The 27,644-nt window shown below is 40.6% G+C and overlaps 1 protein-coding gene across 1 annotated transcript; it reads right to left on the bottom strand.

The window, feature by feature from the left end:
* Positions 1–12,852: 12,852 nt before the first annotated feature.
* Positions 12,853–27,391, bottom strand: wnt2ba (wingless-type MMTV integration site family, member 2Ba). The gene is made up of 5 exons (XM_049588282.1): positions 26,814–27,391; positions 22,651–22,871; positions 21,538–21,815; positions 19,128–19,392; positions 12,853–14,907 (listed from the first exon to the last, which is right to left on the bottom strand). Exons 1-5 carry the CDS (start codon positions 26,990–26,992, stop codon positions 14,678–14,680), a joined length of 1,173 nt encoding a protein of 390 aa, XP_049444239.1. The 5' UTR covers positions 26,993–27,391; the 3' UTR covers positions 12,853–14,677.
* Between the last annotated feature and the right edge of the window lie 253 nt (positions 27,392–27,644).

The raw sequence follows: 27,644 nt of genomic DNA on the forward strand, positions 1-27,644 counted from the left end.
AGGTTCATCCAATCAGAGGCAGAGTACGGCCCCGTTCACACAGAAAGTGTTTTGCAGGTTGGTCCTTATTCTAACCTTCCCATGTAATCAATCTACCATTTATTTATTTATATCACTTATTTGACAGAAATTTGTAGCTAGTTCCTAAAGTGTTGAGGCAGAGGGTACTTGCTGTAGCTCTGGTTGAGGGTGAGAGGCTGTCAGCAAATAGTTTGTCGGGCACAGGGAAACAGAGATCTGTGTGGGTACATGAGACCCTAAAAAAGAGGGTGGATCATGGGGAGTACCACCAGTTGGTCCAGGAGCTTCTCCTCCATGATGGCTGTTTCCAGGCATATGTTAGGATGACTCGTGGGCAGTTTGACAACCTGCTGTCTATGGTCAGGCCGTATAGCTCTCGGTATCCAACAACCACTACCACCAGTTTCTCCATTGTTTACCAACTGTGAACTTGTTGTCATGACCACCACGGAAGGACCACCTCTCAAATCTGATTGGACAATAAGAAAAAAGATGTTGAAAAAAGAGATGATGCGGGGCGTTTTTCTGCTTTGTGTTGAAGTTTTTTCAACTTGAGGAGTTCAGAGCGCTCTGGCAAAAACGCCAGGCGCCTAGAGTGCAGAAATGCGAGGCACTTTGCCACGCAAAAATCACGAGCAAAAAGCTTCATTCTCATTAAAAACAATTACACAAAGCTGCCTCCAGCTGCTAAAATGCTTTCTGTGTAACTGGGGCCTCGGGCAGGTCATGTCTTCACCATCCAGGGGAAAAATACTCGCTTTTAAACATTACAATAGTGAAACACTCCAATTTAGAATTTACTGCACCTACAGTATTGATGTCAAGTTTAGTGGCAACTCTGTTCAACTTTGATGAATTCAGTGTGATACATAGATGCCTTTAAAATTTGTTAATTTATAACAAAATTGTTGAATGTCCAATGATTAGCATTAGCACAGCAGCCATGTAACAATGGCAAACATACTTTTAAAAAAATAGACAAGGGCACATAAAAATATGTGTTACTGCAGTACTGTGCAAATTTGGATCATATTTTAATAACCCCGATCAAGACTAAGCTATGTCTGTTTGAATTTGTGACACTTGAAATGTGAGATTTTTATCGTGTGCAGCTGAAATGTAAGAGTACATGCTGAAGACAGGAGAATGTTTGAAAAGCTGTAACTACCCTTGGATGAGTTTGAAAGCAAAACTCACAATAAATTTGTCTTTCAGTGCATTTTTGTTCTGTGGTTTTTGTTTCGTTGTGTCAGTACTATTGTTTTAAATATGCTGAAATGATATTCTCTAAATGGATGTATGGACACTGAATGCTTCAGCTGCAAGCACCTGCGTTCAGATAATATTTTTTGTCCAGTCAGAACTTCCAAATGTCTACAGGCCTGGATAAACAGGTAATCTCCAAGGCAAACTATTTCAACATAAAGTGGGAGACATATTTCAATAGGTTCCTTTTTGTACAATGGATGCAATTTCCCTTCATATTCTGAGATCACTTGTGTATTGACAGTGAGTTGGTATCTTTTTCAAGGACAAACTCCTCGCTCTGCCACCCTGCTGCTGCTCCTAGACTATATAAAGCCAAGAGCCATCGTGCCCATCATTATGATTACACCACTCCACCTCCATCAGCAGATGCTTTTATGTGGCATGTTCCCAGTGAACCGTTGGTGCCATAATCATACTCCATACACTCATGCTCAAGTGGCGAGCGGCAGTAATGAAAATCGCTGTCGAGGAGGACTGTTGACGGGCGTTCAAGTGTTTGCTCTCAGTGCTGGAGCGCCGTTTCGTGCTGCAAGCTGAAACTTGAATTGTTCACTGACCTCCAGAGTGCATCAAAGTCAGGAGAAGAGAAAAAAGAGATACAGAAAGGAAGGTAAAGATGAAAACAAGAAAGAAGTGGTGAAGACAAGAGAGTATATGAAGTTTCATTTTTCTCCACATGCCTTTTATAAGATAAGAGATGTTTGAGACATTTACAACATTTATGGCTGCAGCCAGTTGAGTAAAATGATGATTTGGGGAATATGTTGGGTGGCAAAGCTATTAAAGTTTCTATGTGCTAATACCATCTTGCCAGCACACTATGCTCACCAGCAAGAAGAATTAATGATTTCTTGTGGCCTGGGATCTTTGCCAAGTGTGTCCCTGAAGGTTACAATCAGCCTCAACTAAAAACAGAACAAAACACTTCTCACAGAGGTGTGTTATGTCTGGACATTAGTCTGTTTCAGTGTGTTCAGACTGAGCCTTCCAATGATGAACTGGGTCATCATGACAGACAGTATGAGATGTTTCAGACCTGGATTTCGCCTATTATGTTTCCTAAATGACCACCCAGTGAGCTAATAATCCACTAACAGGCAACATCACACTATGACTGGATCACTGAATCTGCTGCCCTCTTCTCTTTCTCCCACTCATTAACTGTCCATCATATCAGACACACTAAAAAAGAAAGCTATACATCTTGAGCACTTAGCTTTGCTGTTGGGTCCAAAAACAATAATCTAAAAGAACAACATAAATGCTCTTCAGGCGAGGTAACATTATTTGTGGATGAATTACTAACCCACCTACTGGTCACAGGAGCAGAGGCCCAAATTGTGCGGGGCCATCCAGGACTTCACCTGCAAATTGTCACTCAAATTAACACCTTCCGATCAGAAAGACACTCAAAAAGAACAGAGAGAGATGCAAAGGAGCTGCAAAGAGACACAAAATGACCAAAAAAGACACAAATGCCCCCGAAGGGACGCGACATGACTACAAAGTGAGCATAAAGAGACACAAATAAATATTATTCTATTATTATTATTACTATTATTATTATTATTTTGTTATATATTATTTTTTGGTATTTTATTCAATTTTACTTTTGTATTATTTAAAAACGTTTTAATCCAGTGCCTCTGTAACTTTGATTTGAAAAGTAGTGCATTACTTAAGAAAGTGCTGTATTATTAAAGTGTATTATTTTATTTTATTTTATTTTTTGGTATTTTATTCAGTTTTATTTTTATATTAGTTTGAAAAGTTTAAATCTAGCACTTCGCAACTTACATTTGAAAAGTGTATCATTATTATTATTATTATTATTATTATTATCATCATCATCATCATCATTACTATTATTATATTGGGGGGAATTTTATTTAATTTTATACTTTTATTAATTCGAATTTTTTTTTATTCAGAACTTTGTAACTGTGATTTGAAATGTGCCGTATTACTAAAGTGTATTATCTTATTCTATTTTTTGTTTAATTTTATTTTTGTATTATTTTTGAAATGTTTTATTCCTGCATTTTGCAACTTTGATTTAAAAAGTGTTTTATCATCATCATTATTGTTATTATTAGTATTATTATTATTATTGTTAGTAGTAGTATTAGTATTATATTTATACTGTCATGTGACATATTCTGCCAGCAGGGAGCATAGATAAATAAATCAAACGCACCCTTTGTGACAGGGCGGGATATTTAAACTGTCGGTGCCCCGCCCACCTGTTTGATCCGCGAGCCTGTTGCTGATACTAAGGGTGCTCCTTTGCTAACGCCTGTTCTGAATCCACCTGTTGCTAACGTAGCGTGTCATCAAGCTCACATGCTAACAGTCAAATTTTGTTCATGGTTTAGTGGAGAAGTAAGCTGGCCAAAGATAAACTAGCATTTTACCCCCTCCTTTCTGCTGCCCCTGCTGTAAATAAACAACTCCATGTATCAGTCCTCATTCCTGTCACGGTGTCAGATATGGGACCATGGAAAGTCTTCTCAGAGATGTTTACCTGGCTGAGACTGCTTCACTTCACCAAGGTAGGAGCTGTGTTTGCTAACATGCTAACTGTCAGTGATGTTTTGGCTCTGCTGTTTTTATGCTGGGTAAAATGACCTCTGACCCTGCTGATGCTGCTGTTTCCCTGCAGATGTGCTTATGAACAGTGTTAGCTAATGTTTGCTTTTGTGCTGCTTTCATCTACCTTTGGGCCTGCTTTGTGATTGTTGTTTGGCTCAGTCAGTTATGATGCTTTAACTCTGTTGTGAAGTCTCATGCTGGAGTGTTTTGAGTGTTGCTGTTTGGGCTGATTTTTGGCAGATTCTCTTCTCCACTTCTGTTTCTGGTGTTTTTTATCTCCCTGCTATGTCGAGCAGATATTGTTGTATGTTGTTGTATATTGGCTTTAGGAAGATAAACATCACTCTTTCCTTGCACACATTATTTATGTGTAAGTAATTTTCATGGTAAACTCTGGCCTAGGTTTTGTCACATATTATATTAGACAGAATCTGGGTAATGGCCAAGTATGTTGTCACGTTAAAGGAATTTCCTTTGGTGTATTGGTGCATAGCAAAAGAAAATGAAAATATTGCAAGATCAAGACACATTGGGTGACCTGTAGAACGAAGAAAATTGCAATAAAATATGAAAAAAACCCTATAAAAACTAGATAATGCAATTTCTGAAGAAAATGGTACGATTTTGTAGCTGATATGTTTTGAATATTTTCTGAATACTTTCTTCATGTTTAGCATATTTCCTCACATTTGAGACACTAATTCATGTGGGAAAAAAAATTATGCTACACAATGTGCAATTGTTAGCTATATTATATATTATTGTTATTATTATTTTTTTCATTAATTTAATTCATTCATTCATTCATCTTCTAACCGCTTCATCCTCTTGAGGGTCGCGGGGGGCTGGAGCCTATCCCAGCTGACATCGGGTGAGAGGCAGGGTACACCCTGGACAGGTCGCCAGACTATCGCAGGGCTGACACATAGAGACAAACAACCATTCACGCCTACGGACAATTTAGAGTTATCAATTAACCTAGTCCCCAATCTGCATGTCTTTGGACTGTGGGAGGAAGCCGGAGTGCCCGGAGAGAACCCACGCTGACACGGGGAGAACATGCAAACATGCTCCCACGCCCGGGATCGGACCGGCAACCCTCTTGCTGTGAGGCGAGAGTGCTAACCACCACACCATCGTGCCACCCTCATTAATTTAATGTTAAATATAAATGTTAGTGAAGGGGGTTTGATCCCGGACCACTCTGACTCCCTGGTGGATCATTAAACTTTCTGTTGCTGCCGTTACACAGGTTAGAGCTGGCGTTGCTGCTGGCCATCGACCTGCTGTGACGCCCAGTTCAGGTGTTTACACTGGCTGAACAGAAGTTCAGCCAGTGTATCACAAGGATAGACGCCATGTAAGCTATCTGCATATTTTTAAACATTTAGCTCAATGTTCGGCGAATCATTTAGCTCTAACATTTAGATTGAGATTTAACTATATTTAACATTTAGCATTTATATTTTTTACACATAGCCTACAAATATTAACAATTTCATTTAACATGTTGTTTTAAATACATTTCTGTCTTAAATGTGAGGAAAGTAATCTAAGTATTCAAAATAAGCTAGAAAATTGTAACCGTATTTTATATTTGGCTCCTTATACCTGTGCTATGGTTTATGCATCTGCTACACTGTTTTTCCATGTGCTGTTTTCTGATGCTTATCTATGACATTTTGTAAGACGACATCATTATCAGTTTAGCATGCATAGCTTCGCCTGTCTTTGTGTGCTGCTGCTCATCGGATGAGGTGTTGGTGGATTTAATAATCTCCGTCCACAGGATAGTATAGTCCCTTTGTGGTCTGTGGTGCCCAGCAGAAAGTAGCCACAAGGCAATTGATGCTTGTGGCCTATGTAAAATAGATTTAATATAATGGCTGGCATGAGGCTCTGTATCTTATGTGGGTTTTAGGGAAAGTATTTATCACCGCTCCAGTCTCCGCTGTGCAGATCAGTTGTGTGGAAAAGCAGCATCTAGATGCCAAGTATCAGCTCTGTACATCTGTATTCAGACAATAAATCTACTGCATGTGAGTTGGCTGAATAGATTTAAGGATTATGCATTTCAAGATTTAACATTGAGTGTGTGTCAAACGCTGTCTGCCCTGCTTAAGTATCCTTGAGAAAGACACTGAACCCCAATATGCTCATTTATTGTATCTCACTGGTGACATAAGCAGCGGCTAGATGCTGACAATGATCTTGGTTTATGCTGTAAAGACATTTTACATTGTTAATCTTGAGTTTGTGGGAGTCTTTTCCTTTGTCAGCGCTTCAGAAACATACTGTGTGTGGGATTTATAGCTGGATTCTCCCGGTAACAAATGATGTCACTTGGCAAAGACAGTAAATACACCACACTATAGCAGCTATAATCAAGTCCAATTCCATGTCCACATAAAGCTCTTAATTACTGCTGATAGGGTCGTAAGGGCCTTCCTCTCTTCCAAGAAAAACAGGAAAACTACAGGGACAGATTTTCAACACTTTTCTGAAATAGCCTAGAGAGCAACAATTTCACAATGTAAACATATCAACATATTTCCCATATTGCTGTACATCACAGATATTAATCATACGATTAGATGGAGTCCAGTGGTTTGGACTAGTCAGACAAGTTCAAGGAGAATATTAAACATGTTTAGTATAAAACTGACACAACACTGAATCGGTTTTGACTCATTACCATTTGTAAGCATGGATTACAACATTTCTCTCTCCTGGTCCCCCTGAATGTGAAACATCCGCGCGGACCACACGGCTAGTCTCTCCCTCCGGGCCAATTTTAGCTCTGAAATGTTGTTAAATTGAGATGCCCATTTGATATCACTATGATGGCAGAGAATGCCTGCGATGCTGCTCCTGTTATTTTTACAGAGTTCAACTGGATCGCACACTGTGGGGAACAAAGCGGCACGGATACTGTGACAGATTTAAAGATCAGCAAAGTATTATTAATCTGCTCTGTCTGCGTGTACAGCTTAGCTAATTGCTCGACAACAATTTGCTTTGTAAAAAAAGAAGCCCTTGATTTTAAGATTCCGTAAAGATGATGTTATATTTGAACTTCAGAGGTGTTTGTGATGTAAATTCTGTTGCTATCCACGGCCACCATCTGCCAGTGCAGTTATGTTTCTGGAAAATATACTCTGGAATTACCTGACATTGAGCCTACTGAACTTTAAAACACCAACACGGTTGGCTGCATTATCTTTATCCTCTCCCTGCCATAACTGAATCAGGGCTAAAACACAGGTGACCATATAAGCTGGAAGAGAACGGAAGACTTCTAATAGGAGTGACAGAGGGGGGGGATCAACAAGGTTTAATATAGAGGCAGTAAGGTATTTTGGGACCTGCATTTCAAAGGTGAAAATACCTCCCTAGACAGTAATACAAACTGGGACACCGCTGCACCTAATGCTGACCGTGGAAAAGACTGACTTGAAATTCAAGATACATGTAACATATAAAAGTATATTTTTCTGTTGACTGAAATTTAACTTCAGTACATCTAAAAATTAAATTGTAAATAAAGTGAATAGACCCAAATTAACATATGTACCATACCTAAGACATTCACCCTCAGTCAGATCAGATTGGAGCTGGGCATTATATCAATATTATACTGATATTGTGACATGAGACAAGATATCCTAGATTTTGGGTATCGTGCATTACAGTAAAGTGATGTAATTTTTCTGAACTGATCAGTAGAGATCCTCCAAAACCATTTTTTCATTCCTGTTACCAATTCCTCAACCTGCATATCAGCCGATACTAAATATCGATCTCATATCATTGCGTTAAAAAAGAATTTAACAGCTGTTTACTATGAATCTTGTATAGATGTGAGATGTTTGCTGTCATTGTTTTGTGGCAGGGCTCAGGTTAAACCCTTTGTAAAACAGGAACAAATACATAATGAGAATGAATGCCATAGAAATTGCCAAAGTGGTGACATTTTGCTAACCACTAACGTTACACTGTTAACTGGAACGCTATTCCTTTTTTGCTGTGTAAAAGCCTCGTTTCCACCGAGTAGTATGGTACAATTCAGTTGGGTGCGCATTTTTTCTGTTTCCACTGTGAAAAGTTGTGGATGGTACCAATTGAACTGTTCCGTACCGTCCCCATTTTTGGTCCCCCCTCTGTTGGGGTACCTAGCACACAGATCTGGTACTAAAAGGTGGAGCTGTGAACACTGCAGTCTGATTGGTCAGTAGAGGACAGTCACTCTGCTCAGGGCCGAGTTGTAACCACTGTTCATACCGTGGAGAGTTTTACGTTAGTAAACATAAAGGATGTTTCGATGCCTCTTGCAGCAGCTGTAGTCTGAGAAATAAAAACTTAATTCACTGGGCCGACTGCTGGCGACTTTTAAAGCCTTTGGAAACACAGCTTAAAATAGTAAAAATGCATATATTATATCAAAGTCGAGTGTCTCATTAATCATCCACAAAAGTCTGAGTGAAAATAACCATTAATAACTATTAGAAAACCTGGTTTAAAAACAGCTCATTTTGCTGTTTAGACCACTTGCCAGGACAGAGTGGGCGTGGCAGATAACGCTCTGATTGACAGCTCTCTCGTTTTGATTGACATCTCCCTGGCTCAGCAATGGCTGCCACAAATTTAATCCAGCCGTACATGTTTGAGCCCTCTGATGATTCAGAGGACGAAGCAGAAGCTGAAAACGATTCCTTTCAGGTGGTCACTGAATGGTAAGTTTCAAAATGTTTTGTGATTCATATTAATGTTACTTTGTAGAATAGTTAGCATAACTTTTACATGCAATGTTACGGCCAGGCTCCACCGGCTGCAAACGTACAGCGTAGCGTCGCGGCATATTCACGCGACACGTAGAGAAGCCAGCGGGGTTGTTTACCGTTTGCTGAGCCGAGAGGCTGCATGTAGGCTGCATGAAATGTTAAAGCATTTTCCACCTAAGTTATTACATATATTTGAGTTATCTACAAGTTTACTGTACTGATTGTCATCTACTCGCTTTCAAATGTCCGCCACGGACACAGTGTCACGGATAAACAATAGAAGAGCTGCGTAAAATAGAGTTGTCGCGCCGCTCCCGTTGCCGGTGGAGCCGCTGTAATTGATTAACAGGGGGCGAGCTGCTACGGGACTCGCGCTGCAGACGTGCCCGGTTGAGCCCGGCTGTTAGCTGAGATGAATGACAACGGGAGGCTAGCGCTTTGCCTTTCTTCATTGAGATATGTTTTCATTGAAAACATAAATCTGCTCCGTTTTTCTGATAATAGCCTTTTTCATTCAAACACATCCAGTCTTAATAGCTTAAATATGTCTTTACTCTGACACACACCGACCCTCAAAGCGGGAGATTTAGCTGGAGCAGAAAGGTTTTGTTGCGCTGCCACTGGGGGGCGGGATGAGACAACTGACTGATGATTTATGATTGGTTTGGAATTTATTGCATAATAAATCTCAGAGATAACCATGGCCAAATCAAACCCAATTTCAAGAATGTACAAAAACTTAAAAGACAGATATTTCGAATTTGGATGGAAACAGATTTCTAATTGTTTTACATGTTTAATATTATGTACATAAGACCCTAAATTACATAGTTAGAAGGCTATTGTGGATTTGGGTTTCCAGAGGCTTTAAGGTGGAACGTTTATTTGTAATGTTACTCAGTATATGAGCTGGCGACGTGAATGCATCAGCACACCTTAAATTTCACCGTGACAACTTTGACCTTTTCATGGGTTTTATTGTCTCTCTTGGATGACACAGACTTTTAGTTAAGAGTGGATCTTCAAGCGTTAAAAAAATATCTATTAATTTTGACTGGGTTATGTGACCTGCTTTCTAATCCTTGCCCGGAGAAAAAAAAGCATCATAGAGCATTTTTCCTGTGGGCTTCGGCCGGCTGTGCTTGCCTGAGAAGGACTAAATGCACAAACTAATTCTTAGATATCCCATGGAGAGAGACTCTCACTGCAGCCTGTTCTATATTGTTCTGAAAATGTCAGTGTGCAATCCCGTTCTTCGGACAATAAACAAGGTGCAGACGTTCCATTTATGAGGAAATTGAGCATGTTCTAGATGGAGCAGTGAGTGGAAAATAAATGAAAGAGTACTGTTTACGATGGAAACGCCAACGGCCCAAGAGTCTGGGTACCATGTCTCAAGGGTTACTTTTGGTTCCAAAGGTACCATACCGAAAGTGTTTGGTGGAAACGGGGCTTAAGACAGTAGTTGCCAGCTGCACAGGGCAACTTGCTGTGTGGCTGCTTTTGTGGAGTACAAAGAAGAACTGATTTCAAGGAAAACTACCATTTTATCCATGTGTGAAACAACATTAGTGTTCTTTATTTTAGTGTATCAGATTGGCGCATAGACTCATCACCTTGCCAATACCCGATCCAGCATTTTAGGCACTATCGGAGGCATGTCCAATATTGATGTTGGTATCAAAACAACTGTACCTAATAGATCGTTCTAGCTGTTTTATCATTTGCCTTTACCTACATTACTGATTATTATTCATTGAAAAAATCTTATTGTGTAAATATGTTATGAAAGCAACAGTAGTCAGCCCTATTATATCATTGCAGTATCAATATCCGGGTATTTGGTCAAAAATATTGTGAAATTTGATTTTCTTTCTCTTGTCCAGCCCTTGTACAGATCAGTGCAGGCCCAGTGGTTTCCAATGTGGATTTGGGAATAAAACGTTAACCTTTAATTGTCAGTGTTGTGCTCAATCACACTCTGTAAAACTGGGGAATGGAAATATGAACTTTTGGGGGCCAGAGTGGCGCAGACTCAGGTCGGCCCCCACTGTACATGAACAGCTCTCACCTTTCTAATCTTTAAGAAAAACACCGCCAACGTGCTCTTCATTTACATTCAAAACAGGCTCTTTTGTTTGCAATTAACCTTTGACTCGTGAACGTTTGACACCGTGTGTCATTTGGCCTCGTTCAAAGCACTTTGCTTTGGCTCCCCTCCTCATTACGTGGACTTGAAAAAATTTGTTGACTCTCAGCATCCCACAGCTTGTTGTCAGATTCATTTAGATCTATAAACCCCTCTGAGGGTTTTGTCTCCAATGGCCTAGCTTGATGTCTGGCTGCATTACCAGATGTTGAAAAGTCAAATTCAGGGTCCGTAGCTACTTCACTGGTCTTTCTGCAATGTCTTGGCCCAGCTTCATGAAATACTTCACTTCTCACAAACCAGTCAGAGCCAGTGAATATGTGCACCAAGGCCTGAAAGCACAATTGCATAAGATTGCATTTTAAAAGTGTTCTGTCACAATACGATGACAGAAGAAACATGCTGTGCTGGCCTTTGCAATGAACACCAAGTGGTGAGAAAACCTCCACTTACAACCTTAAAATACAACCCACCTCTGAGAAGTGTACGCTGGGGACAGAGTGCGTGGAATAACAACTGGTTTGAAAATGGCAACAGGACCTCATACAGATTTAAGCTCTTAAACAGAGACTTTGTGTTTAATATTTTCCTGTATAGTTAGGATCTTAAGCTTTACAGTACATATTGTGCTGTTCAGTTTTAGGTAGGATCTATGACTGTATAGCAGCATATATTTTTTGTAATTCTAAGGCCTTTTAGTTTGAGGGAAGTTGCATTATCTTATCAGAAGTATAACGGCTGTTGTGTCTGTTACAGCTGACCATAATGACAGTGAGTTGAATTAAAAATTAGCTCCATCTACCACCACACGTTACTGACATCATGAACCTTCATCACATTTACAGAATGATTTTTTTCAGATCAGTAAAGTTTCAGTTCACCAGCTGAGACCAAACAAAACTCTATAACCTGAGCATAAAGCTTCTGGACAGTAATCCAAAGAGAAGCACTGGGTCTGATACCATCTTAAAAATAATTACTGTAAATGTGTCTCACCATCTGTGAGCCAAAGCTTTAAAGCTGGGGTAGGCAAAAATCTGGAAAAGGTAAAAAACGGCAGAATTTGAATTCACCCTCCTCCTGCAGCTCCCCCCTCTCTGTCCTAAGCCCCATCCATCAGACGACCCAGTGTTTCCCATACATTGTTTTATTTAGCCTGATCGTATTTTTATTGTAGAGTTGCACACAATGCATTGTCTCTGTTGATCACACCACAAATCATCCAAGAATTAGCTGCTAGCCACCCTACAGTCCCTCTCCCTCACTCCCCACCATTGTGGACTGCTCTGCATGGAGGAGAGCTAGCAGTAGTTCTGGAGGCCGACCTTCTGTTGCCCATTGTAGCGGGTCAAATTCAGCCAAACCCCACAGCGCCAGGTGTCACAGCAGGCTGGTTGTGACTGGCAGGACTGGGTCTAACCTGTACAATGGCAGCAACAGAAAGTTTGCTAATCTTGCAGGGAGTTGGGGCTGTCCATATTTTATGGCTGTTGGGAGAAATTTGCCTTCAGGGTTTTAAGCCAGATAGACCTCAAGTTTTATGAAAGAAGGTGATGGTTTGGGTTTAAATGAAAAGTATTCTTCAGGAAAGGACTTTGTGACAGAAAGACCTGAAAGTGAACTTGTCCCATGTGCTGTTTTATGTGTGTAAGTGGAGTCAGTTTAAAGTGAATTTTGTTGTCCAAAGAATCGATTTGATATCGTATCGTGATGAAATAAGTGTTTTACACCCCTAGTCACTGACTGGGGTCCATCTCCAGAGCTGCTGCAAGCTCTCCTCTCGGTGAGGTGGAGTGAGGTGGAGGACACACTGTGATTCAAGGCTCATGCTAACCTTAGCTAAGTAAATGTGAACTTGAAGTCACAGTGATGGGCGTTCGGCACCAGTTAGCAGAAGGCTTAACTATTAGCAACATTTTCTGTCCATCTCTGAAACACTTTCCTGATAGTGACACGAGTTTTCTTTTGTTCATTGTCATACTCTCTTTTTTTTTTTAAAGATATTTTTGGGCATTTTTAAGCCTTTAATTGATAGGACAGACAAGTGTGAAAGGGGGAGAGAGAGAGAGGGAGTGACATGCAGCAAAGGGCCACAGGCTGGATTCGAACCCGGGCCGCTGCGGCAACAGCCTTGTATATGGGGCGCCTGCTCTACCACCAAGCCACCAACGCCCCATCAGACTCTCTTTTTGATAAGTTCATCTTCCTTTGTTGGGTCGCTTTGCAGTTTTGGCAGTTGTTGCCAATGCTAGAATAGCAACTTTGTCTGCAGTATTCTCCATCACTGAATCAGGCTTTCACCGTCTGAAGGGACATGCACTTGCATCCTCATTTGTAGAAGAGCCAATAGGAACGCCCTCTCTCTGAAATGACCTGTGATTGAGCAAAGTCTCCCGTCATGGTCCAGATTTTCTAAAGCTTGAAACAGAGTCAAGAGGAGGTACTGAGGTCTAGTTTTCTCTCAGTCCACTTGAATTACAATAAGCTCAAGGTTTATTAGGGATTGTTGCCCAATGACGACAAAATTTACCTACCTACCCGAGCTTTAAAAGCAAACTTTAACTACAGAACAGCATCAATCTTACTAGAGGCATGAGAGGTGGTTGTAAAATAAGAAATAACTATGACCAAGACAAGCTGGAAGTAGATAAATCTCGGTGAGCAACAAAGGCTGCAGGCAGAAGAACTGACTGAGTGTTCAGATCAGAAACAGCTGTGTTGGTGCAGGCATGTTGTTACTGATGATACTGATGATAGCAGTTTTAAATAACAAATCCATGAGTCTGAAGGTTTATCAGACACAAAATCACTGCTTAGCAGTTTGTTGCATTATGACATTTATGTTTAACAACTTTGGAAAAGTAATCTCATTGAAAATTATTTTATCATCCTTTGTATCTGTAATTTACATTGAATGTGCACCTGCATGTCTAGATCGGCCTACACAGTGCCTTGTGTTGCAGCTGTAACACTACATTTTTTGATATGGTAGCCTCACTGAATTAGGGTGTGTGTTTTATGCAGTGCTGTTGTCTGTCTGAACATAGCCTAAGGACATTTGCTTGCTCTCAGTGTAGCGCTGAAACAAAACAAGGAAACGAAGACAAAGAACCAGAGGTAGACATGATAAAAGTTCTCCATAAGGCAACATAGCCAGAATGTGTTAGACCAATTGCAGACAGTCATACAAGCGAGATATTATATGAAAAATGTGAAACATTTCTCCTGTTTAGTGTGTCTTTTTTCTCCCAAGAACCTGACAAACTTACAGCAGGTACAGTATGTGGCCACATCAATTGATAGTCCATACTTGTCCTCCTTTTTGCAGTTCCTTTTGCTTCACAGTGTGATTGTCTGATCTTATAGTAGGAACTTTGTTAGTTTGTTAGAGTTGCGATCATTACCAGCAACTGTCTTTTGTATCTTAAATGATTTGTTGCAGTTCCACACAATGACGGTATCATTTTAAATGATGCAATATCAGTGTCTTTACATTATCTCAAAAGATCTCTCCATCTTTCTTTCTTCATCGCTTTCTGTTCAGGCTAAATGTTACTATAATACAGAGGTTACCTCAGATCTCTGCTTTAAACAAGGGTGCATTTACAACAGAATAATATAATATTCAGCCATTTTGTATCAAAGGTTCAAAGTTTGTCTTAAAAAACTGAACAAAGCAGCACATCCTCAGTAACTGGGCCTAATTTCCAGTTTAGCATCAGGTCTGTGAAGTCTCTGCTTCAGGAAGTGTCAAAGGATCAAAAGCCAGAGGTATTATCCATATTATATATCCCATAACAAAATGCAGTCATTAGCGAGCAGGTTATTGAGTCAGTGGTGACGTGTGATTGGTCAGGTGTCCTCATTAGGTTATGTCCAACCAATCGGGTCGCTTGTGGGGCTTGCAGGTGTGAACGTCCACCACTTCCTCGCAGTCTTTACACTCCACAGCGCAGCACCACTTGAACTTGCACTCGCACTTGGTGACACGTTTGACACGCATGGTGTCGTAGCCCCGCCCACAGCACATGACCTCGCAGCCGTCTGTGCCTCTGGAGGATTTGTTGCACACTCTGCCTGCTGTGCCCAAGGAACCTGTAAAGAAATGTATGTATTTGCATTAGAAATAAAATCCTGATTTTTCTTCTGGCATGATGTTTGTTTGTGAGAGAATTCTCAACACGGCAATTTTCTGCACTTTACCAGCACACAATAAATAATAGAACAATTTTAAGTTTGAAAGAAAGGTAGGCTCCTCCTGAAAGTAAATGTTCATAATTGATATTGTTTAATTTTTAATTTTTAGAAAAAAATCTTATGTTAGGGCAGTTTTGTTATTTAATGAATAAAAAAATGTATATTTGTTGTTACTAAAATTCAAATTCTGTAGGATAGCATATAGTTCACTTTAATAAATAGTACAGTGGCGATTTCTCAGAAAATCTACTCATTTTGGGTTTAGTAAATAGAATAAACATCTTACTGACAGACTTGAAATCTAAAGTTTTGCATTTTTTTTAAAGCATTATTGGAAAGACAGAGAACAGTCAAAAACTTGAAACTGTATTTAACCAATGCCATCGTAGGTTAAAGCCCTTAAATTGTTACAGGCTGGATCATACAATGACATACATGTACAGTACATCAAATTCCTGTACCCACACGTAGCCAAAAGTCTCAGTTTTCAGACTTGTCGTGCAGGGAAACAAAATGTTTCCTATGTCACCTCAAAGTTTTATCCAAGCACTTTCCTTCTTCAAAGCTGCATTGATAGATTTTTTTGGCTACTTGGGGGCAGGAGAGCAGGTTGTAAACATAATATTGGCATATTATAAACTTGACTGAGCAAAGGAATTAGCAAACATTTGCTTATTTAAACATCCAGCAGAGTTGGAGCAACATTAGCATTCATTTGAAGTCTTTCTTCCCATCAGTCAGGGTCTAATATTATCATCGGTCCCCACCAACACTTGAGGGAAATATCTGGGACCGGTTGCACAAAACACCTTTAGTTTTCTCCTAAAATATGACACTTGAGGGACTTGCACAGTTGCACAGAATCCCTTAAAAGGTTTCTTTTGTTGAGGAAAAACTCATTTAGTGCATTGAAAAAGATTTCACAGCAGTAAAAGTGTCCATGGAGATGGTTGGTTTGCTTGGACTCATGCTTGTAATTCCTGTTAGCATCTCACAAAATTGGCTTATGGTTAGATAGTGAAAAAAATGGCAGAAGAAGAGAAGACAAGAAAACATTATTGGTCAGAGGAGGACAAGATTATACTTCTGGAGGAATGTCATTATACAAAGCAGAAACTACAAAGTAAATTTAATCCCCAAATACCAGTAAACAGAAAACTATCGTAGGAAGAAGCAACAAAAATTAATTTAGTCTAATCTATAGTGTAAAATCAAAAGCATATCCATGGGGTTCTTGTGGTCGCCGGAACACCCGTCTCGGGATGTGTTAGTTTTTTTCACTTATCACCATAAACTCAGCCATGTTGCAGTTAAGATGGAGTCAGAGGTACCTTAAGGTTTTCTTTTTTATCTTGCTTTGGTTGCTAAGGTCTTTTGTGCAATGGTCAAGGGATTTCTTTAGTATAAGACTGAGACGAGGAGAAAACCATAAATACTTAAGTGAACATTTAAAGGAAACATTAAGGACATTTTTAAGGAAAATCTTACCTTAAGGTGTTTTGTGCAACTGGCCCCTTGCTCTTTAGCTGATATGTTGTAGTGTAATGGTTGCTGGCTAGTTGCTATCTTTGTCTGTCTGCTGGTAGGTACAGTAGTGGTATCGTTGGATATCTGATTGACCCCTTTAACATTACACACATTCGATCCAGTGATAAGAGAAGTCTTAATAAGTGCAGCTTTAAAGGAAAATGGAACTCACTTCTACCTTTTCTATTGCACGAACAGTAACTCTAGTCACTCTAGTCTGTTGTCTTTAATAGTTGGTTACTCCGAGGCGCCTGTTAGCTCAACTTAATCCCATTTTGGAAAATGTCCAGTGATGACACACTGTAGAACTGCTCATGTTGGCAGTTGACCCCCTCTGAGCACCAGTGAACATTTTGAAAGTGAATATCACTTTTCCCACACTCTCCGGCAGGGTATTGGTTTACGGACATGCTAACAGAGTAGTCTCAGACAAACATGGAGGTGTCCATGTACTCAGGTGTAAAACCTAAGCCTAAAATCAGATGCCACGTCTAATAACAGAGCATCCCTGAAGTAAAGAAAAAAGGATAAGGAGAGATATTCCCCTCAGGCTCGGGAGAGTGGAGTTTAACACTGACCAAAGGAAGGATTTGAAAAATAAGCCTGCATGTATCCTTAGGCTGTGAATTCCTATACAATGGAGATTAGTGGCGAGGAGCGTCATAAGCTCCTTTTAAGATCACCTTTTAACAAGGAAAGACTGCCTTTGCTTTGAGTGTACACACCTTCATTACCCCGCAGTTGTTGAGCTGCAGCCAAGCTAACAGAGAATCTGGTACCATCATGTCCCCTGCTCATACACACTACGCTGTCTTACAAATTAACAGTGAGCTAGTGAACTCCTTCAAGCTCTATTTAAGATGCTGAATTGGAGCAGAGAGACAGAGCTTAACAAGGTAAAGCAAACACAAGGAATTGAGGGAGATGTTAAAGGTCAAATCATTGAACGTTAAGCTGTGAAGGAATGCAAGGCTTCAGTGGACGAGTCTCTGATACTCTTAGATTTTCACAGTGACACAGGACCAACCACCTGTTTGACTTGTCTCATAACAACATTCTCAGTTGTCTTTTTAAAATTGGAAATTTGGTGTTGCACTGTTTTATTTTAAGTCATTTAATTAGAATGTAGATTGACAATGTCTCGCTGATATAAAATCTGAATTAAAAATACAGTACATACATGTGTTATGTCATGTTATCTCCCAGTTAAGCTTTTTTGGCCTGGATCCCAATCCAAGACCTTTTTAATATTTGGTATCTGCTAATAAAAAGTCCAGTCTGGTAATGATGTTATTTTAGCTAATACCCGCCCGTTAATTAAAATATGCTCACATCATCCTGGATATGATCCTTGGGACTGACTCGGGACCGCTCTACCACACACAATGCAAATAGTTTTAAACGAAAGCTGTTCGTAGCAAGGTCTGTACCAGAGACATCCTGTTTGTTAGTAAGACAGATAAGGCATTCTTGGAGTGGAGGAACTTTTCCATAGTTTTAAAAGCCCTCCTTTTTGTTGTGTCCGCACTGCAAGAACTGGGAACAATCGTAGCTCTTAGAAATGCCATTCAGAGTGAATTTAATAACTCCTATATCACAGTAGGAACTCTCCTTGCACAAGAGAAACCATGAGCGATCTAAGTGTATGGTGATTGGTTCAGACATAAGTGTACGTTGCTTGGTTGAGCACAGCCAGTGCAGCACCAGCAACCGCCATTTTTAAAAACCTGTTAGCTGCTGTTAACAGTTAGATAGACAGACACAAACAGATGGAAGAAAACACAGGTAAATGGACTGAGAGTGAAGTCCAGACTTACTAAGCATATATGCAATGGGGGAAAACCAAAGTGAAGTTGCTATGCTAACCGCTAGCTAGCTTACGTCACTTAAGCGTTCGTATTGGCGGTGCGAATGTAAACAGGGGGAAAAAAAAAAAACCTTGAAGGTGTGTAGTTCTCAGGGGAGCTCCCCGGTTGGCAGTTCCTCTCAGGGGGTCCCCAGAATGGTTTGGTCCAAAAACGCCTATTGTTGCTGAGTGTATCAGATACCCTAGATCCCATTCTTTTAGATTTGCTTTTAAGGACCAGAAACCAAATGCTCATTACCAATTATATATTGAGGTGGTGGCAGTATTCTGGTGGGAGACTCAAGGAACAAGACATTGCAGAACACAAAAAGGAATTGAGAAACAGTGACGTCATTACATAGTTTGTCCACCAGCACTGACAAGTTTATATTTCTACTGTAAAGTGTCTGTTCAGTGTATATATATATATATATATATAATGGTTTTCCTAATCCAAAAATATTTGTCTTTGTTCCGTGTTCATGCAACAAAATGAATTTGGGCAGATATATACCAAAAGGGGTGCACAGGTGAATGTTTGTGTGATTGGGGTGCACTGACCCTTTGAAAATAAGCATGATTCAACAGTGAAAAAGAGCACTATCGTCATGCAAATTTAAAGCTACCATTGTCTTTATTTCACTCTTTGAGTGTCAAAAGTATCAGTACAAATTTTCACTCTTTGCAAGGAGCTCCTCATTTCCCCATTAAAAGACATTAATTCTTCATTAATTCATTGACTCACCTGCTGCGCGGTCCGTGAGACAGTAATCTGGTGAGTTCTCGACATACACTAACTCGTTCTTGGTGCTTCCCTTGAAGTCCTTGTCAGCCACCATAAAGCCCGTCCCGTCCTGGTTCATGGTCACCTCGATGGCTGTGTTGTACTTCTTGCGAAGGTAGTCTCCAGTTCGCCTGAAGTCCGACATGGCGAGCCAGCAGGTCCTCAGAGAACAGGAGCCACTGACCCCATGACACTTGCACTCCAGCTTCATAAAGCGCTTCACTGCCTAGAGCAGAGGTCAAAGGTGACAGGGTGTTAAGCCTATGATGTTGCCCATGGCATGATGAAGATGTGATCACAATGACTGGAGTTAACTTGAAGTCATTTTCCTCCAAAGACTTTTGGACACAACCTAGCCTGTCTGTGTTATACCTAAAAGTAAATATACCAATTCATAATGGATTATGCTAGGATATTAGATCTGACTTTGTTGCCTGTTACCGAAAGTGTTGTCGTCACACAAACCCAGAAGAATGTTTTACTCTTTTTCTCTTAAACAGAACAACACATGGGATCATTGGCGGGCTACATGGATAAAATATTCTGCCATCGTGACATTCATATTAATATAAGTTGTGAGACTGTAAATTTTCTGAATATTCAATTGAGATTGTACTCACATGATTAATTGATATAGTCAGTCAACATTCAATTAGCATATATTTAGATAATTGGTTAATTTTATAAGTTATTATTTGAGCAAAAATGCCAGACATTTAAGGGTTCTCCAGCTTCTCAAATGTAAAAATGATTATAAACTGAATGTTTTTAAATTTCAGACTGTTAGTGTGGCAATATGATAATATGGAACAACCCATTTGACTGATAGTGGAACTAAAACAAAGCCGAAACATAATCCAGTTCAAAAGGAAATATAAGGAGGTTATTTTTACTAGGTGCAGGAATATGGATGGGTGAAAAAATAAAAAATAAATGTGTATAAATGTGTGAATGGAAGCTAGTAATGTGTGTAAATATTTATATGTGGGTATATATATATATATATATATATATACATAAACGTGTCTGTATATGGATGTATATAGGTGCACATAGTAAATAGCATTTTATGTATCTATTTATTTATACATGTTTATACTATAATTCATACGATATAGCATTTATATCTCAGTTATGAATAGATTTCTATATTTTTGATATCTTAAAAACTTGATATTAATTATTCTTTATTATATTGTTAAGAAAAATATAATACAGAGTCCAAGGGGTAGGACTATATAAGTTTTGTACTTCCTCCTACTCCCTTTCGAACATGTTAAGACTTGTCGAATACAATATACAGTATACTTTTATTTGTTTCTTAGCACTTCCTTGTGCGGTCCTGTGTTGGTGTTTTTTATTCTATCTTCATGTTCGAAATAAAGATTTTGAAAATTGAAAACTGAATAGCCGATGCCGATATTAATATATCCACTTTTTCCCCCTACCTAATTTTAGTGATCAGTAAGTCTCTTTTGCAGTGGAATTAACATCATATTATGCATGCATACTCTTATCGTGATGACACACCAGTAAATAAAGGCATGAAATACAATGCCTTTTCAGAGTATGTAATATTCACTCATTGTGCAAAATCAGAAAAAGTGTGTTGGCCAATATCAGCTGATATGGATGACATGCCAATACTATCGTCCATTCCTACTATTAGGTTGAGAGTGCCATTATCAAGCCAAGAAATGAACCTTTCAGCTCGATAAGGCTTTCACCGAGGAAACTGGGGTTTGAGTCCCATTTGAAACCATACACCCAACCACGATCTTTTCTAGACCTTAACTTGTAGTTTTGGTGCCTAAAACTAAGGAAAGTGAAAGTGAAACCTAACGAACTGGTAATGGCCACTGAATGCGCTGATAACGGCCTTCTCAACCCACTAGTTGGTGTAGCAGGCCCCTACTGTGCCATATCTATGTGGCTTAAAACCACAAATGATGTCCATTTAATGGACAGATGTCATCCCAATCAGGCGCACTTAGTCGGACAGAGCAAGACATTTAAATATATTGCGAGAAATTGTATTCTTCATTGTTTTCTGGGGTTGAATACATAAAATAATGGGTAGATTAACTGTTTACATAAATGATTGTTAGTTACAGCCCTACTTGAGATATAGATAAATAACCTGTCGGGAATGGTATTTTTGCCTAGCCCAGTAAAATAAAAAACAAACCAACAAATAAATGCTGTTTTATCACATTGATACAAAACTCATGGTCAACGTCTTGCTTCTTCCAGGGCCTTTAACCACCTATCATGGGTACAAAGACCTGTAACTCCTTCTATACATCCTGTATATACTGCAGTTAGATACTGTAACTCCATCTGCCGAACTCCGAATAAAGCTGCTGCTCACCATCCGACCACACCGGTTGTTGTGCAGGTTCATCAGAGCACGAGCGTCTTTAACCATCCTCTCTCGAGCATCCACAAAGGCCTTGGCAAATTTTATGCCGTAGTTGATGTTGTCGCTGCATCCGCCCCAGTCGAAACTGCCCCTGTCGTCACTCGCTCGCCCTCGCTTTTGGCCGTCGCAGTTGCAGATCTTTAGCTCCCCCTGACTGCAGGCCCTGGTAATGGCATACACCACTCCTGCTGAAGAGATGGCGTAGACGAACGCTGCCTCACGGCTGCCTGAGTGCAAAGAAAAGAGAGACATTTCAGTTAAATTCTTTAAAGAATGATGTATTATTTTTCAGTGGAAAAATATTTTTCATTTAAAGGTCTTGTAAATGTTGTCGTAAACCACGCCACAGCTGGTTTTGTTGCTGTCTTTGATAAGCTGTTCTTTTAATGCCCGAGTTCACTGTGTTACTGCTCAGTAAAGCAGCCTTTCTCCATTATATTCCAGACAGCAGGAGCACAGAAATCAGTCCATTTATGGTGGATGGTCCAGACAGAGGTAGCAGCATGTCAGCTATAACATCACAGTCCAGCCGACTCTCCTTTCACCTTTTAATTTGCACAGATGGCAGCTTTCTCAGTCACTGGGCTGTGTTTTCATTTCAGACAAGAGGAGATTTTGGGGGTTATTTGGTCTGGCTTTCCCACCCACCTCCTGTTCTCATTCCTCCTCACGCAATGAAGCAGAACACAGGCGATATGTCAGGGAGTAAAGCTTTGTCTGGCTGCCAGAAACATCTACCCAAATATTTACATCTCCTATTACTGTTTATACATCACCAGTGTGGATCTCTCGATCTGCTACTTGTTTTCGGAGAACATCCACTTTCCCAATCTTCCCTCATTCCAGAGAAGGTAAAACAACCCCACAACACTTTCTCTTTCTGTTTGTATTCCAGGGCAGAGTTGATTTAATGAGACACCTATTAATTCTCTGCTTATCTGGTAACAGCGGAGACATTTACGAGGATGATTAACTCAAGTGTCACTGACATAAACAACCACTGTCACGCACATACAAAGAGCCACACAGATGGAAATCTCAGTCACACGTGTGCAGACTCACTTCGCAGCATCACCCGGCCAAACACAGTGTGGTCCCGGTCCAGCGTGCTGCAGTTCCAGCGGTGGTGTCTGAACTGGTGCTGACACTCTTTGATCCACTCTTTGGCTCCCTCGCCGATGGACTGCATCAGGTCTGGGTGCCGCTGGCACAGCTGCCGCTGCTTGTTCACCAGGCCGGGAATGTTGTCGCAGATCACCCGAGCACCCAGCGCTCCGATGTACCTGCGGACACAGTATTGATCATTAAGTTAAAGGGGCGCTCCACCAATTTTACACAGTTAATCATCATGTGGGATCACATCTCAGTCTGTGTTGAGGTGTGCAGCATTTTGTCTTCTGTAGCTCAGGGGGAGCAGTGTAAAGTCTGAGAAAGTAACCCATGATGATGTCATGATGATGTCATACAGGTTATCTCAGCTCATGTGGCACTCACCCAGTGTCGGCAGAATGTTCACGCATTATTGCAAGATGGTTACCCCCGCTGCTAACTTATAATTCACACCAATAAATGGCCTAAATTAGCTACTGTTGCTGTGTTATGTATTTGTCGTGGTTCATTACCAAGTAAATTCAGATTCAAACACACTGTTGCCTCATTGTGAACAAAATTAATTGTGTCAGTAAAAATATGATGATGACGGCTTTGAAGCCATTTTGCCGCTGGTTTGTTGACCCTTAGTTCTTTTCACCATGTGGGAAATTCCCAGCATTTCCACTTCGCAGTTACAAGTGGGAGGATGACGTGACTGTTTTTTTTCTGCTGGTAATTACAGTCTAAACGATATGACGGGAATGAAGCAGTTGAGAGTATGAATTTATAACAAGGTCTGTGTCACAAACTTCTGCGGTGGAGTTTGAAAGAGGTGGTGTTTGGGTATTGAAGGATCCAGCATTTTTAAAGTCTGATGAATACTACGGACAAAAGATTGGGATATCTCGGTCTCTGCTGCTTCGATTTTGCTGTAATTTTTGATTCAGTCTCTCACATGTCCTACAACTTTATGGAAGCACAATACTCAATCACTGGATTACCCTTTGAAGGAAGAGTCAAGGGGAATATGCTCATTCTAAAGCTCACTAATTAAATTGTTACATTGTGCTTGTTTAGAGAAGCAGTGTGAGTTTTAGTGAGATTTAGTGGCGTCGAGCAGTGAGGATTGCAGATTGCAACCAGCTGAACCTTTGAAATCCTTCAGTATTCCTTGTTCGGGAGGTTTTTACTGGGAGCTTAATTGTTGGCAGAGGTCTCTTAATCTCCAAAGAAATCAGTGAAACTGGTGATTTAAACCAGTAAAGACACTGATTAAAGCACTTTCATGTAATGAATCTGTGTTTCTCCTACCTGTTTGCACGTCGCAGATGACCTGCTTGCCCAGTACCTGTTAATGTGTGCTCACCCTATTTCTGATTTGGATATTCAGGAGGCTTTGATCCGGAGCCAGATTATCCACAGAGGTCTTTTCCTCTTCAAAACAATTGGACCTGCTGATTTAAACCGGTATGAACACTGAATAATGCAGCTTCATGTTAAAAAAATGGGTTTGTCCAATGCTGGTCATCGTGAAGGGGCTGCAAACTATGGCGGCAAACATGAAAACGTGAATGGCCCTATCTGGGGCCAGTGTTTGTTTTGTCTGTTCTGGGCTACTGTAGAAACATGGCAGTGCAACATGGTGATCTCTGTAGATGAGGACCCGCTCCCTAAAGAGGTATGACGTCTCATTCTAAGGTAACAAAAACGCGACAGTTCTTATTTTCAGGTGATTGTACACTAAAGAAACAGACTCACACTAATTTGTCCATGTATGGTGGATGCCATTGTTTTTACCCTTTAGGTTTTGGTACAAATTAAACAAGATACAATGTGTTGGTGAGCTTTGGAGATGATAGATGTTAGCTGGCTGCTGCTTGTAGCTTCATATGGGAATCATTTAAAAATTCTGAATTTGATACCTTTTTTGCTAAATCGTTTGATACCCATCATTTGAGTGGAAGCATTCAGTTCTGTAAAATAATACCATACTTTTGAACATGTTGGTCGCATCTCGGCACGCTGAACTGCCAACTCCGTAAATAAACTGCGCTCCACCTCACCACAACATATTACTGTATACTGTATTGGTTGTATCTGCTGCGATCGAGGGCCTACTGCATGTCGCATTAAATCGTAGAACACTTGTGCCTATTGGCTGCGAGAAAAACCATAGAAGCTGTGTGGTTTTTCCAGATCTTGATACAAAAAGATCAAATGCAGGTATCGTCTTACTGGAGAAGTCTCAATAGTACTTGGTACTGGGTTATTTTGGTCGATACCTTAAAAGTATTGAGTACTGATATCCAACCCCAGACAAGAGAATGGTATGAGTCTTCTCAGCTGACAGTAAGAAAGCCAAAATGTGGATCTTTTCCTGCAAGTCTACATCATTGATTTGATTCCAACAAGTGTGCCTATTTTTCATACCGTCCATACTCCTTGTCTACTTGAGTCTCAGATATTCAGGATGTTGAAGCGATTATTAAATTCCTCACATTCAGTGAAAAGCACCTCTCTCCCTGTGACAGGCCTTTGCTTCCTGCTCTATTCACACATAATCCCTCACTTTGTAGCAACTCTTAAAAGGGTGGATCACATGCTGGTGGCATTGTGACACTGGGGGGGCCTCTTATCAACAGGACATGAGGACAGTCATCTACAGTGCAAGTGACCGCTCAGGCCTTACCCTCCCAGCCTCGCAGATCGACCATATGCAGACGCAGTCCCCTCACCTCCCCCCCTTTTCTCCTCCCACCCTCCCTCTCTAAGCCTGCACGCTCCACTCTCCATCCGGATATCATTATAGTGCCTAATCGCAGCCACATTTGTGTCGCCTGGCCACCGAGACAGAAACGGACGTAGCAGGCAGTTTCCACTCCCGTTATGGGTGTCCCAGTCCCGTTCTAGCTTCGACTATCTGCCTGAGCAGTAAAGCAGAGCAGAAGCACTACTTGTGTTTATTGTGTGTCGTACACACCGGCTGTGCCAAAAGACCCCTGACTGTCTCCAAGAGGACACACACATAGAAAGAGAGAGAGGGGTAGGGGGTCCCTGTGCAAGCAAGACACACAGTGCTCATCTGAATTATCGCAACAGTTAAAAATAGGCCCTAACAACACAAACCAGGATTGAATAAGTATTAATCATGTGGACACAATGCTTCCAAACGTCTCCTGCTCTGTGTCTCTCTGTTTCTCTGGAATGTCTCAGCGTTTTAATCGCAGTGTTAATTCATAACGTATTTGCATAAGACAGCAAAGGAATTGCTCAACGGAAAATAGGATAACATATGCTTTTGGCTCTCTTGGGAAATTACAATTCATGACACTATTTACACAGGGTGCATGTTTAAATCTAAATCCATGTGTAAAACAGAGGCTAATTGTGATGTGCAGTGCAATCAACGATGAAGAGCGAAACTGCTTCAGTGTGGCTGGTTAAATATAAAGTGCACATCAAATACAATTTCTCAAAGTGTGACCTGACACATAGGAACAACTATTTCATGTGGGTGGGATAAGAGAGGGGGGTGCTTACACCCTCCATGTTTTTTTTTTCCTCTCCTCTGAGCATTTAAAACCTCAAGAGAAATCATCAAGGGGCATTTATTCATGCACCAGCGCCTGCACCTGCCACTCGCTCTGGGCAAGATGGATGGATAGGGGAGATTCCCCCCAACACCATTAATCTTCATGAACACATGACACACATAGCTGCGCTGAACATCTCATTTTGCATTGATGTTTTTAGAGAAAATAGCACAAAAATTCCCACGCAGAGGTGAAATAAATGTGCTCCATGGTCATCTTTTATTTGACTAGACACGTTATGAGTTTATTTTTTGTGGGGTTGTTGGCAAAAAAGCAGCAGAATGCCTCTGGCAAGATGAAAGTTTTAGATCATGTCGGTCAGATAAGCAGAAGACATGTACTTTGTTTGCCTTTATCATGAGAGAATTTTCCAGCTTTACACCTGACAGAGGAAAAATGAGTAAATGGTAAACTTAAGGGTAAAATTTAGGGGTTTTTTTTAGTCATGTTTGCATCAAAACTTCTTTTTGCACTGTTTTTGTCATGATTGTAAATTTAAACATTCAAATATCAGCAATGCACTCTACAGATGTGACTCACCACCACGATGAATCCACTCTGGGTGTAAAAATAAGCAGGAGCAGAATAAAAAAGAAGTATATTTTAGAGATGGGTTTGGAGTGATGCTGGACTTTTGTCCCATGTCTGATCCCCATAGCCCTGCTGCTGTCTGATAAGCTCCGAGATTTCATCAGACAAAACATGTTTCTCCTTCTCATGTGTTGGCAAAAGCTGCAGAGGCAGGTGTGACAGTCCTGGACGGGTGTCTGCCGTCCATCATGGGAGAACTAGAAGAACTTCACAAGGAGGAGAAGTGCGCTTAAACTTAAACACCGGTTAACATTTAATGATGCCATGCAGAGTATCCATGTGCATCCATGATCTTCAGTGGCGTGAGCAGAATAAGTCCTTCGTTGTCTTGTGTTAGTAATAAATTCACCTTCTCTTCTCCGCTGTTGCGCACCGACTTTAATATCACTGAAGTTGCGGGTTGTAACGCACAAAATCCGACACTGAGATTAAAGTCGATTAAATCACATGCAAGTCGAGTGGAAGAAGTGATTTTTCCGAGGATGGGACAGCCACTGTGCGCACCTTTCCTCCTGCAGCCAGGAATGAAGATGCGCACCGAAACGCGCAGCGCTCCGCTCCGGTGCGTCAGCTGTCTGTGACCCCCCTCTCTTCCTCCCTCCCTCCCTCCCTCCACCCCCACCCCTTTGTCTGAAAATTACAAATAGTGGTATGTAGACCAACAGACAGCAGAGAAGGAGATGTGTATATTTAGTCTGATAGAAAGTAATCCCTGCCTGTGATGTCTGCTGGGTAAAAATCAACACTTGTTGCTACTTCAGAACAAACAATACCACACAG

The sequence above is a fragment of the Epinephelus fuscoguttatus genome, linkage group LG1, assembly GCF_011397635.1.
Source record: "Epinephelus fuscoguttatus linkage group LG1, E.fuscoguttatus.final_Chr_v1".
Taxonomy (NCBI): domain Eukaryota; kingdom Metazoa; phylum Chordata; class Actinopteri; order Perciformes; family Serranidae; genus Epinephelus; species Epinephelus fuscoguttatus.

What these genes read in the sequence shown, in the direction of transcription:
- wnt2ba (XM_049588282.1), bottom strand. Translation starts at nt 26,992, where the DNA reads ATGAGAAGGAGAAACATGTTTTGTCTGATGAAATCTCGGAGCTTATCA. An exon ending in AGAGTGGATTCATCGTGGTG is followed by an intron (nt 22,872 to 26,813) that starts GTGAGTCACATC and finishes CTGTGTCCGCAG; the next exon opens with GTACATCGGAGCGCTGGGTG. An exon ending in TCTCACGGACCGCGCAGCAG is followed by an intron (nt 14,908 to 19,127) that starts GTGAGTCAATGA and finishes ATTTCTTTACAG; the next exon opens with GTTCCTTGGGCACAGCAGGC.